This window comes from Athene cunicularia, unplaced genomic scaffold (genome assembly GCF_003259725.1).
Source record: "Athene cunicularia isolate RWA unplaced genomic scaffold, athCun1 chrLGE22_part1, whole genome shotgun sequence".
Lineage (NCBI taxonomy): Eukaryota > Metazoa > Chordata > Aves > Strigiformes > Strigidae > Athene > Athene cunicularia.
In genome coordinates, this window is record NW_020799534.1 from 30667 (window position 1) to 44057 (window position 13391).

General features: G+C 59.2%; 1 protein-coding gene across 7 annotated transcripts in view; it reads left to right on the forward strand.

The window, feature by feature from the left end:
• HDAC7 (histone deacetylase 7) overlaps nt 1-13391 on the forward strand; it is a 47619-nt gene that overhangs the window by 18928 nt on the left and 15300 nt on the right. For 4 of the 7 annotated variants that reach the window (XM_026867640.1, XM_026867643.1, XM_026867646.1 and 1 more), the window contains exons 2-3: nt 11306-11502; nt 13097-13187. In XM_026867640.1, the coding sequence (XP_026723441.1) occupies nt 11306-11502; nt 13097-13187 (288 nt within the window). Of the gene's footprint in view, nt 1-275; nt 307-9305; nt 9513-9557; nt 9588-11305; nt 11503-13096; nt 13188-13391 lie in introns of those variants that run through there. The other 3 variants (XM_026867642.1, XM_026867644.1, XM_026867647.1) reach the window with 3 other exon arrangements.

Below are 13391 nucleotides of genomic sequence, written 5' to 3' on the forward strand. Positions count from 1 at the left end.
GGGGGGGGGGGGGGGAGGAATACCCACTCTGGCTTAATTGCATTTAATGAGTCTGATGGGGCTGGCTGCCAGCAAGCCGAGGGCTTTGCCAAGGTTCCTACTTGCCCGTGAGAACGGCGAGGGTGTGGTGCGCGGCCGCGCCTGGCTTTGCAACCGCTGCGAGGAGAGATCTGAGAGCTCCCGCCAGCCCTCGCCGCCGTCCTTGTGCCGCTCGCCCGCTGCCATCGGCCCAGCCCGCCTCGCAGGGCTGAGCTTTACGGGCGCCTTGGCCCCCAAGGACTCGGAGGAACATGATAACGTCGATAGGTGAGTGTGCCGGGCGGGTGGGAAATACTCCTCGCGGACATTACGGGGGCCTTAGCAAGCTGGGCTTCTCTTAGATGCACCTTGAGCATCCCTTCGTCTGGAGCTGGGTCCAGCTCCGCTCCGCAGCGTGCACCCAGCTGGGCGCTGCTGTCAGGTGGGTTTTAGGGGCCTGGACAGGGATGTGATTTTGCTGAGCTGACACCAGACCCGGTCTTAAGAGGTGTCGAGGGCTCGAATCCCAACCCGTGCACGGATTCCTCAGTATCTGAGGTTAACGCTGCTGCGCTGGGCTCACCGGGGGTTGGTTTGTTTATTTATTTTCCTTTTTTCCCCCATGCTTGAGCGGCTCAGCGGCAGGATTAACCCTGCTTTCTGGGTTAAACACCCTGGGCAGTGTTGCTACATGAGCGCGGAGCGCACACACCCCACCGCACCCTCCGTCCCCGCCAGGCGCTTTGGCTGCCTCGGGGCACCCACGTTCTGCAGCCGTCAGCTGGGACCCGGCCCACCTCCTCCTCCAAGGTTTCTCCCTCCCGACTTCTCTTCGCTCCCGATTTTCCCCGGGCCTGCATGTAGGACACCGGGTCCTCCTTTTGCATTTCTTCACCCCCAGCTTTTGCGGAAACCCAGAAATCCTGCCTGATGACTTGGCCCTGCTCTTTCTTGTCACTTTTCCAGCCCCAGTGGCATTCCCTGGCTTCAGCCTCATGGATCTCTTCCCAGCATCTTCCCCAGCTGCTTGTGGGCACCAGCGCTCACCTGGATTTACCCCACAGGGCGGCTGTCCCTGGTGTCCCCATGGTGTGGCAGAAGGGCTTGTTGGCTCCAGGCACGTTTCAGCCTCCTCTGCATTAAGGATTTGACTCCTGCACCTTGCCCAGCTGCACAGATAGCAACTTTGAGCCAAAGGCTGCACTTGGTTAGCTTCTTCCTGAGCACCCAGGTAGGGCAGGCAGGGCCGGACAGCGCCACAACGAAGGGTACCAGAAGTGTATTTGTGCAGGAAACCAAAAATGTTGTGGCTTCCTTCCTCTGGCATAAATAGCCCTTGCCCTAAAACCCATCTCTGCTCTGTGTGCTGGTGATCTCCAGCGCTGGCCGGAGGGGATGTGGGGACGGGGCGGGCAGTGGTCAGGGGCCACCACGTGCTGTCCCCTGGGCTCGCCAGGGCAGAGCTGGACCTCCCCGGCTTTGAACGTCCCCTTGCTCAAAGACCTGATGGTCTGCACTGGAGCACGGTCTGGGGTGAACTCTCACTGTCCTCGCTGGTGGCGGTTGAGCAGTTCATAGATCTGCTTGGAAATTTAATTTGTGCCTCTTTCCCTGGGATGCGTCTTATCCTCACAGAGCTGGGGCTGCCGGTATTTCTCCCAGCTCCTTGTTCTCCTGCTCTCTGCATTGTACTGGCCCTGAGTTTTTTTGGTTGGTTGGTTTGGGTTTTTTTTTTTTTTCCTTTTCATGACCGAATCTGCCTTCCAGCCCAAGCTTGGACCTCGGCCAGCGTTTGCCAAAGGGATTTCCTTCTCTGCAGCACGCAGAGAGGCTCCAATTAATGGGCAGGTCCCCTTGAGTAGTCACTTGCTGAGAGTGGGTATTGTGGGAGCCCAAGCTTTTTTGTCTCAGCACTTCCAGATCAAGCAAGACACTGCTTCAGAGCCCTGAGCTCTTCCCTGGGGGCTTATGAGTCAAGCTGGGCTCTTGCTGTGTTGCACGCAGCAATTAAAAAAAATAAATATGTAGGCTGAGCTGTAACGCTGGTGACAGCAGCCCCCGTGCAAGGGGTGACCCTTTGCAGGCGCCGCGAGGCAAAGTGGCGTGTGGGTCTGAGCCGAGTGGATGGAGATGTTGCTCTGTGCCACGGCGGGATGATCCGAGGGGCAGCTCAGTGTGTTCGGGGGGTGCCAGCAGCGGGGACCCCTCTGCAGCGGCCCCTGGGGCCGAGGTGCTGACGAGCCCATCGGGGTGCTGTCCAAACCGGTTGGGAACGCTCTCCTCCGCTTATGCAAACGGCTGGTAATTGAGGAGAGGTTCGGATAATCGTTTGATCTCTCCTCTGCTTCCCTTGGCACGGAGGCCGCATCCTCTCGTGCTGATGTAATCAAAGCCGGCGCGGGAAGACGAAGCGTCCTGCGCCGAGAGGGTGCTCGCTCGCTTCCCGGGAGCGCTTGGCCGCGTCCGCGGGGCTGCCGCAGGGCTCTGCCTCTTGGCATCTACCTGCTTGGAGAACAAAGACCCCGGAGGAGCTTCTCTTGCCAGGACCGGTGCCAAAGCCGCTCTCCAAAGATCTGTGTTGGCTGTAGGCAGGGAGATGATGCTGAGGCTCTAGACTGGACTGTTGCCTCCTGCCAGAAGCCCGTCGAGGGAGAAGATGGGGCTGGTAGAAGACACGGGGGCACTCGCTTCCCTGGAGATGCTGCTTATCATCCGCGTTCGTCCCTGCCCATGGCCCTTGGCAGTGTTTAAGGTTTCAGGAGCGCAGCGCAAACCCTCGCCCCTCTCGGGCTGCTCTGTCGCCGCGTCCCCGAGGCGTGGAGGTGGGCGGTGAAGGTGCGTGGCAGCCCCGCCGGCTGCGGTTGCAGGGCCGGTGGAGCTCAGCGTCGGCCGGCTGAAGAGAGAGGCTGTGAGGAGGCCCAGGAGGAAGGGCGCTGCCTCTCCATCGCGTGACCCGGGAGGGCACCACCACGACGTGCGGGGCTGCGCCGACCCGCCGCTGGCAGCTCGAGCAGGGAGTAGCCAGCAGCCCCCAGCCAGGCTGTGCGACCAGGTGAGGGGGGTCGGAGGGGAGAGAATCCAAGAGGGTGGGCTGCATTGTGGGGGATGTTTCCCTTCTGGGAGGGGAGGACTTTTCCTGAATCGCGGGATTTTCCCTGAGCAGAAGCTGCCCACGCTGTTTGGGGAGCACAAGGTGCCACCAGGCAACCGTGGCTTTCCTTCAGCGGAGCCCTTTGGTCGTGAAATTCCCTCTGTTTCGGAGGAAATGGTGGTTGGTGCGAGGTTTCCTGGGGATACCTCGCACTCCTCCGCACAGCATCCTCCCCCAGGGGCCTGGTGCTGCTGTTTGGGATGGGGTTTACGACCGGCGCGGGCGGGAGGATACAACTGCTGGCAGGAAATGACTGCCAGAGGTTTCCAGCTCTGCCAGAGCCGTGGCGGGGCCGGGGCCCGCTTGCTGTCCCTCCGGTCCCACGGCCTGGCAGCAGTTGCAGGAGATGAGCTCTTCAGTCCCACCTTGCCCCTCGTGCTGCCCACGCTCGAACCGTGTGGCGCGATGACCTGATCCTTCTGCAAGAGACTGGTAAAAGTCCTATTTATTTACTTACTTGCTTCAGACGCACACAAACACATATATGGGGATGGTGCCACGTATCAGGGCGCGATGGAGGAAGAGCTGGCGGGGACAGGGATGCCCTAAGCAGCTTCTCCGTGAAACCGCAGCCGCTGTCGCCTGCCTGTGGCATGATTCAATCCTGCCTGTGCCCAGCTCTTTCTGTGGCTGAGTACCTGTGTGTCCCTGTGGCCAAACGATCTCAAATTTAGCCTCGAAGCCTACCGCCGGGTTTTGCGGTGCAGGTTTTGCCTCTGCAGGTTCGTGGTTGGGTGCTTTGAAGGCTTTAAAAGCTTATTCCTGGGAGAGGGGCAGCATCCAGGGAGCTCAACCCCTGGCACGTTTGCAAGTCGCTCCAGCTCCTCCGGGAGCATGAAGGAGGTTGGGTGGTGGTTTAAATCCTGCCTGCGGGGAAGTTTGCGTCCGGCATTAAGGTTCGGGGCTTTGGGGTGATATAGTGTGAGGCAGGGTTACCTTTGGATCCTCTTGGCTAGCTTTGCCTTGCAGGCAAAACGCTTTCAGGGCCAATCTGAACCTGCAGATTTGGAAAACCTGCCTTGAAACAGGCACCTAAACATGCCTGGGTGGGTCTGCTCCCCGCACCAACCGCATTGGTGGGGCCGCCTGGGGCCCGCACACAGACCTGGACCAGCGAGGAGGGGGCTGGCAGCTGCGGGGGTGCAGCTGAGCCACTGCCATGAGTTTAGTCCCAAAGGGTTCACTCTGCCTCCTCCTTTGGCAGTGGAGTCCTGGCTTCTGCTCTGTCTAGGTGCTGTGGGGACGTGTAGCATGGTCCCGTGTCTCTGGACGAGCCTGGGTGGGAACACCAAGGTTGGGGTGTGGGTGGAAACACAGAACATGAAAAATAGGAGCAGATCCAGGTACGAAGCTTTTTTGCTCCGGGTCCCTGTAGCGCAGGCTGGCTTCAGCGCACTGCGAGATTTTTGGGTCCCGGAGTCATGAGTTTCAAAATGTAACTACGCACATTTGTGGGGAGAAAATTCCAGGGAGGGCTATTAAATGTCTGACTCAAAGGTCACGAGCCGCAAATAACCAGGGAGAGTAATCAGGGGAAGTATCTCGCCCTGATCCGCTTCCCGAGGCCTGATGCAGATCTCGTTTACAGGCTCCAACAGAGTATTTTCTGATTTATGTGCTTGAAATTCCTAAATAATGTGCTTCGCTCACAGGTGTATGTGTGTAGTCTGGGTGGTTTCAGGTGTGTTGCTTTTAATCCTGGTTCATTGCGGAAAGGGGTTTGTGATGCACGTGCGACTTTGCCAAACTTTAATCATCGTCTGTCTCAAATTTTTTCTAGAAACTTTCTGCAGAAGAAAGTTTGCAAGACTCAAAGTGGAAAAAAAAAAAAAAAAAAGGTTTACCCTTGTGGAAAAAAACTTTTGGGGTCTTTTTGTAGAGAAGCATCAGCCTCTTCTTGTTTTGGAGCAGGAATTTGATGTCTGGTAGGGAGGAGAGGGATCCACCCACATCTGGCCAATTCATAAAGCCCTTGAAACTCCCAGTGAACATGCTCCGTAAAGAGTTATCAGAATTTGGCACCGGACCGCTCCAAACATTACATCTTCCCTGAGCATCATCTGTTCTCGGATGGCTCATGCGGGACGTTGCGGACGGCCTCTCCGCCCGGGGACAGCTGCGGCGGCGCAGGGCTGTCCCCGGAGCTGCCGTCCCCGCAGCTGCACCGCAGCTCCCCAGTGCTCCCCCAGCAGCCGCCCGGCGAGGCAAGAAAGGAGGAAAATGCCCCAAATGCTCAGATTTTGTGGGGTCCTGCGAGGAAACCCCCCGGGAACATGCAAGCAGACGGAGGTAGGGGGAGCAGGGGGGCGCATGGAGCATCGGCTCGGGGTTCCCAGCTGTCCCCCTGAGAGCAGCGAGACCCGCTGGCAGTGCCTGCGTCCCTGCTCCTGGTGTAGCGGGGCAGAAATACCGGGGTGACGCTGGTTTTGTAACTTTTTGCTTGTCTTTGAGGGGAGCAGAGTGTTTGGTCCCATAATTAAAACCAGCATCTCGGTGCATACACCCCAGGGGCCAGGGCGAGGTTATGCGAGGTACCCCGACTCTGGGATTTCCTATTTCTCGAGTTCTGGCTTTGTGATCTTAATGTTGTTTCAACATAGTCCTTTTCGTGTGGTTTCTTATTTAAGTGTTTTTAATTTGAACAAATTCCCTCCAGCTAATTTTTGTTACTTGTGCGTGGCTCTGGAGAAGACCTTTTCCTTTTATTAAAGAGGAGTGTTTTTAATCACATGCATTCTTCAACCCGGCTGAACTCTGAACCTTTTGCAGCTAATCAACATAAGATGGGAAAGGGTTTGTTGGTTGTTTTTTTTTTAAGAAAAAAAAAAAAGGCAAAACTGCCTTTAACTGCTGCTCAGCCTCAGACAAAGCTCTTCGCCGTGTGCGATCGCCTCGCGGGCAGCGCTGGCACACGGCGGGGCTGCGCCGCAGAGCCCGGCAGCCTGCCCTCATGGCAGGCAGGGCTGCAGGCAGGGCTGCGCGGAAAGGCGTAGCTCAGATGGGACTGGTTTGCTCCGTAAGAATCTGCCTGCCCTGGTTTCTTCGTTTCTTGCTTTATTTCCCTCTTATATAAGTGCAGGTCTTTGCTGACGGTTGATCTTACCTCTTTAAAAAAAGTCAGGAAATGCCGAAGCAAAGATTTCTGTGCTGCTTTTTTTTTGGGGGGGGACGGTGGCTGGCTGGCTGAGAGCAGCAGCGTGACCAGGGATTTCTACTTTGGGGAGACACAAGCGCCGGATTGCCACCGCCAGCCTGGGAAACTCGCTGCCACCAGATCCCACGTTGGCCGAAGGCTCAGCAGGAGCCCGGGAGGCTCTTGACTGCCGAGCGGGGAGCCCATCGCCGGCTGCACAAGCAGCTCCGTGCCTCTCCCCACCTCGCCGTGGGCCCTCGCAGCGCTTGGGCTCTTCTCCCTGCGCCACGCCGTGCCGGCAGCCTGGAAAATGCCGGTAACCCGGGCCGGGGCGTTGAGCACAGAGCTCGCATTCACGCTCGCACCGCCGAAGGCTTTCCCAGGGCACGCCGGGGAGAGACTCCACGCCGAAGCTCCTCTGGCCGTGTTGCAATCTCCCCTTCCCGCGGAGGAAGGGTGGAGCTGCAGCCGCTGTTACCTGCCCAGGTGCGGAGCGGTTTGTGCAATGGGCTCGGCAGCCCCGGGCACTCGCCCCCGCGACCTCGGCTTCTTCCCGGCGCGCTGGCGTAGCGGCGTGTTTTCCTCCCGCTGACCTGGCTGGGCAAGGTGACCCAGAAAAACAAACCGCTCGGTGCCACAGTGGCGGGACGTCCCCAGTGCTGCTGTTTTAGTGCCAGGCCCCGTGGTGCGAGTGGGGGACAAGGCAGCAAGCGATCCCCACGGCCGCCTTCGCCTCCCCACTGCGGGAGAGGCTGGTGCTGCCTTGCTTCGTGCCCCAAATACCTCCTGGGTTGCTTGAGCTGAGCAGATACACTTCGTAATTCGTGATTGTTCAGCAGAAGCGGGGAGGAGAGGGAGAAGGCGTCGTGTCTTTGCAAAGAGGCTGAGGTTTGGTGTGTTTTAACGGCGAGGTTATTTGCGAAGCCGTTTGCCCTGCTGCTGGTGACGTGGTGGCTGCTGACCCCCTGCCACCCCCAGCACTCGTGTGGAAGACGAGCTCAGCACCAGCCCGGCCTTCCCGTGCGAATGTTCTTGCGAACTAAAAATAATTTGCAAAAATGTTGGCAGCCGGACACGCAGCCGGGAGAGGAGCCTGTCCCAGAAACCTTCCGCCTCTTCCCTGGGTGGGTGCTCCCAGCTCGCTGCTCCCTGCCCCGGCTCCGGGCCTCGCTCCTGGCCATGCGGGTGAGGAAGATGATGGATTCGGCCCCCTGAGGCTTCACGGGGCCATGGAGTGTCCCGTGCTCAGCCCGTGCATCCCGATCCCAGCCCCTCCATGGCCACGTGTCATGGTACTGGTGGCTTACGGGGGTCTGCTGGGAAGCAGCAGGACTCGGGAGTGTTGGGGAGAGGGGCAGACCCCCCAGGAGCTGTGGTGGGGCCGTGCTTTTGGCCGCCTTTGGGTGAGGGGAAGAGGAGGAGCTGCTCGCCTGGCTGCCTGCCCCCTGAATCATGTGTGAGCATCGGAGGCTGCCGGGGAGGGGAGTTGTTTACTGTAACTCTTGGCAGAGGTCCCGGCATGAAACCCCAAATGAATTCAAGCTGCAGCGGGAGGTCACGGCTGAAGCAAACAGCTCCCAGGGCAGGAAGGGCTTCGCAAAGGGGGTTCAGAGCTGCTGGACCCCGGGCTGGAGCAGGAGGGGCGCGGGGCAGCCCCGGGGAGCTGCCACACGCAGGTGCCGCACGCCGGAGGGGTCCCGGCGTGGGGACGGTGGCCCAGGCTCCTACCCGGGAGCTGGGCTGTGCTCCCAGTGCCGCTGCTCCCGGCCGCTCCTCGTCCCTCGCCGCCCTGGCACTCGGCTCCTGAAGTGTCGTGTTCCTAAGCTCTGGAAAACCGCCCTGGGTTTTGTGGCTTTAGTCCGGGCCGGCCGGGTGAGAAGCTGTAACATCGGGGCTTTGCGCAGGCTGGGACGCCCGTGTCACCCCGGGGCACTTCAGGCCACTCTGTGCTCTCACGGTGCCTTTTTTTTTTTCAGTCCATCCTCCTTCTCTCCCAACTCCTGACAATTTTGCTAAAACATCCCCAGCGGAGCAGGGCCCGGTGCAGCGGGACGCTCGCTGAGCCAGCGCTGTGCAGAGCTGGGGGCCGGGGCGGGAGGAGGGTCTGCGCAGCCTCCGCCGGCGGCTCGTCCCTGGCTCTGGTGCCTCTTGGCCGTGGGGATGCTCGACAGCCTTTTTCCTGGCTCTGGGTGAGTGGTGAGGAGTTGTTTTTCTGGCTGCTGGCCGCTGGCCTGCCCGTCCTCCCTCTCCCCCAGCACACACGTTCCCTCCCACTTGTCCTCTTCCGCTGCTTCGGAGTTTGTTTTTAAAAAGACTAAAACAAATGAGGTAGAGAGATTCCCAGAGACCCCGCCAGTGCCTTCCCCCTCGGCTCTGTACCACTGTCCACGTCTCCCCCTCCATCCCCGGAGGTGCCTGTAGTAGCCCTTCCTTTGCTGTGGTTGCCCCCAAGACGTGCTCACGCCTTTCCGCCCCGAGGAGGCGCTGGTCTGGCCATGCCGAGCCTGAGGATGCTGCCGATGGGCAGGTGGGAGCTCTCCGGGGACATTTTTAGCATCACAGAGAAAGGCCACAACAATTCTCCAAATGCCGTCAGCTCCGAGGACAGAGGCTGCGTCTTGGTGTGCTGGTCCTTTCCTCCTCGGGCCCCCCCTTTCCCCTCTGAATGATGATTCTTCACCTAAGCAGCCCCTGAAAAGCATCTCCAAGCTGAACCCGACGCCGCGGCCCCCCTGCGTTTCCCAGCTCCTGCCCCTTCACGGGGTACAGCAGGACAGTGACATTTGGCTGGGGCAGGGGGGGGGACGGCAGCGGGGTGGCCGAGCTCCGGCAAGTTCCTGCAGATAGAACAGCGTCACGTGGCGGGGATTTGGCTGGGCTGGGAGCTGTCAGAAGTCCCCGTTTCCCATCCTGAGATTTGCTGGTTACAGTCTGTCCTTGTCTGGCTGCCAGCAGCCCGGCACATCGGGTAGCACAACGCAGGCCTCCCTCCAGCCTTCCTCCCGCGGAGCATCCCCGAGGGGCTCAGCCTGCGCCCGTCCCTCCGGCATCCTCCTCCTCCTCGCCAGGAGATGGGAATACGTGTGAGCTGAGCAGCAGGAGGTGACAGCCCGGCTTATCGCTTGCATCCTTCAAAATCACTGACGTTTGGCAAGATGTGAGGCCCTTCGGGGGTTGCTGCAGCTGGGAGGTTTCTGGAGCGACGGGCAGGTACGGCCTCCCAGGGCGCCGGCACCCCCGTGGAGGACGTCAGCCTTTTCGGGAGCCCTACCTGGCCTCCTGCAGGTCTGGAAGGGCACGTGGGAGGCAAAACCAAGGGCTGAGAGAACATGAGGGGTCTCCTTGCTCAGGGTAACTTCACTTGGCCTCTTGTTTGCTCGTCAAAATGCAGCTGGAACGCGCCCGTCTGCTTCTGCTGTGCCTGACCCCCAAAGGGGCCACGGGGCTCCCCCTGCCCGTCCCGTGGCATCACACCACGTCCAGCCCCGAGGCCCTGGTGGCAACGGGGCAGATTTGCTCAGCGGCGTTCGGGCTGCGGCTGTTAATCTTCCTCAACCTCCGTATCGTGCTGGTTACGGTGGGGCAGGCAGGGTGTAGCAATTAGAGCCAATTAGCCAGAGACAAATTAAATCCCAGGCAGTTATCAGCGAGAGGGAGAGAGAATGGAGTGAACCCTGTGATGAGCTTTCCTGGGAAGATCGTCGGGTTCTTCTCCGACGTGGACTGAGATCAGGGACGTTTCTGCCCTGGAGAACTGAGCTGGTGCAGAGACGCGTTTGCCCTCGACCAGAGGGAATTTTCCGTGCAGGAAAGGCCGAGCTGGCCCCGTTTCAGCAGCGCCGTGCACCCCGTGGTCTGCACGGATGTGTGCCTGCGGTTATTAATAGCCCCTGTGCCCTCCTTGGGTGAGCACCGGCGTGCCGGGGTGGGACTTCGCCGCGTTTTTCCCCCCCCGACAGAGCCGTGTAAAAGCTGCGTTACGGGGCAGGAGCCTGCAGAGATTTCTCGTGCAATATTGCAGTCATCAGCACAAGCTCCCTGATGCCGTGGAGGCTGAGGTTTGTACAGCGCAGGGTGTGGTTCTCTGCCTATAAAATAACGTTTGTATTTTTGTTTTTAATTTAAACTACTTTGGGGGAAACAATTAGCTCTCAGGCTCCAGTGCCCTTGGCCCGGCGTCCTGCAAGAACAACCCCCTCGCAGCATCTTTTAATGCGGAATTTCCCACCCACCCACCTATTTCCAGCTTCCCCCCACCCCTGCCACCCCGTGCTGCAACGCCCGTGGTGAAGCGTGAAGCTGCAGTGGTGAAACGTGAAGCTGCGTTTGGGTTTGTGGGATGCCGTGGGCCCGTCGGGGCTGTCCGTGCATCCTTCGGTTGCCGTCGTGCTCGCTCATCCCCTCGCTGCCCGCTCGCTGCCCGCTCGCTGCCTGCTCTCTCAGCAGAGCTGCGGTGCGGCTGCGGGTGGCCGCGTGGCTGGGGTGGCTTTTCCGCAGGTTCACCTGCTGTTTGTCACAGCTGGAGGCGACCAGCTCTGCTCTGCGCTGTGCCCGTAGCACGTTACAGGATAATTTAAGCAATGCTTTAGGAGCTGCTCGGTGAAACCCCCCCCGCTGCAGTGGCTACTCCACCATTCTAATTGGGTCTATTTTAGGGGTTCCCACGAGGCCGGGGGACTCGCCACACGGGGAGGTTGTGCATCCAGGCAGAGCGGGAGTGTCGTAAGTTTGCAAAGCAATTCTCAGCTGTGGTGTCAAGGAGAGATGCCTGCAGCGCCTTGGAGACTCTCCAGAAGCGTATCACAGGATTTTTTTGCCCAGGTGATGGAGAAGGCTCTTGCAGGCAGGCGATGGTGTGTGGCAAGCCCTTCCCGCTGGCAGGGCACGTTTCTCGCAGCGCATCGGGATGTACCCGGGCTCCATTCTGACGTGTCTGTACCCACCTGACGGGGTGCTCTGAGCCGGACAGAGACTGAGCTCTGCCCCATTTTGTGTCTCAACAGCTGCTGTGAACCCGTGCACCTCCCCACGGGTGCCCCAGACCGCCCCCATGGACCTGCGCATCGGGCAGCGCGTCGTCAAGCCCAGCTCTGACACCACTTTGCTGGCCCTGAAGCACACGCAGCAGCTGCAGCACCAGCTCTTCCTCGCCAGCCTCCACCACCAGCAAGTGGAGCAGCTCGCCCACCAGCACGTGAGGGTACGGGCACTCTGGAGTGCAGGGGGGGACCCGCACCCGCTTTCGGTAGTGGCTGGGTAAGAACTGGGCGCTTTGAAGCATTAATCTTGCCCCCAAAGTTCAGGGTGCTGCCGTGCGGCTGCTTTGGGGCGGGCTTTGCCCAAGCTCCCGCCTCTGGCAGGGATTGAGAGGAATAAACTGGAAATCCCAACCCCAAAATAACCTTCCCAGGTGAATTCCTTCTTTCCCCTGAGCTGGAGAGCCTGTAGTGCTTTTTAGCCAAGCCCAGAGACCTCTCTGACGCAAGGAGGCTGGGTAGGGAGTCAGGTGGGGGGTTTCGTGACTCGCTTTCAGGCCAGATCTCCGTCCTGCCAAGGCCAGCGGGAGGGCTGGGGCCTCCTGGGATGTGTGAAGCAGGGAAATGTTTTCAGCCGCATACCATGTGTGCTGAGCGAGGAGCCAGAGCGACTGGACAGGATGCCTGGTGTCTGTGATCTGCCACTCCGCTTGGCCACCGCTGTTTCTCTGCCCCAAAGGCACGGCTTACTCACTTTACAAGCTAATTTGCTTTTCTGGGAAGTCTTCACTGAAATTCTCTAGTGTCACCCGGAATAGCACCCCTGCCTGGCACAGCTTCTGCTGCCAGACTCTGCATTGTCACAGAATTACAGCGAGATTTGGCCTGGATGGTTCCTCGGAGGCCCCCACCGAGAGCAGGGGTAGGGCAGGTTGCGGAGAACCACGTCCAGGGGGCTGTGACTGTCACCCAGAGCAGGGATCCCCGGTCCTGGGGCTGCACCGTGCTCGTGGCAGGACTCGGTTCCACACATCCAGCTGGGATTTCCCTGTCCCCTTGCTGCTCCTCCTGTTGCTGCACTCCCTGGGGGGACCCAGACTCCATCTGGTCTACAAACGCTTGTATCCCCTCACCTTCGGACTAAACAAACCCAATCCCATCACCGTCCCGTGTGCTCTGCCCCTGAGCTCCCACCCTGCTCTCAGTTCATGGCGTGGGCTTACTGGTCCCAGTAACCTTGTCTGGAAGCCCTGGGGGAATCACTGAGGCTTTCTGGGAGCATCAGCTTGGTCCATGCGAGGAGAGTTTGAGATGCTGGTGCTGAGAGACATTTGTGCTCCCTGTGAGATGGGGTCATCTCTGCAAATCGTCTCTGGAAAACACCAAGATCCACACTTTAAGACCTGTATGGTAGTTTTTTCTTTTTTTTCCCCCTTTTTAGTTAACTATGATTTTCATTTTTTGTTGTATTACAACACACCCTAGCTACAGATATGTCAGAACACTGTGAAAGGCAGCAAGTTGAAACAGACTTTTTTTTTTTTTTTTTAAATCAATTTAAATTAAGTTTTACAAATGTCCCTGGGGAGAACGTCTCTGGAGACAAAGATGTGTCCGGTTTGCTGTGATGAAACAACTTAACAGGTTCTTGTTGGCCAGGGCTGCCCATCAGGTTTCCAAAACTGACTCAACAGACCGTTTCAGACGTGCTCCATCACCGTCTCGTCGTGCCTTGGGCATGGGGAAGGGGTTCGGGGGTTCGGTCTGCGCTGGGCGAGCCTGGGGTCTCCTGGTGCTGATGTCCCTCTCCTCTTGCAGGTGACCATGGAGTCTCCACACCGTGAAGTCGAGCCTGGGCAACAGGAGCAGGAGCTGCGGCAGATCCTCAACAAGGACAAGAGCAAGCGGAGTAAGAGCCCCCGCGCATCCTCTGGCACCGGGCGCCACGGCTCTGCCTGAGGAGCCGTGGCCGAAACCAGGGCACTCGGCTGGCAGGGAGGGGGGTCAGAGTGGCTTCTGCCTTGACCCAGACCAAGCTCTGCCTTCTCTGGGTCTAAAGGCATGTGGTGGCCCCCGTGCCACGGAGCCACTCCGTGCTGTGCACCCAGCGGCC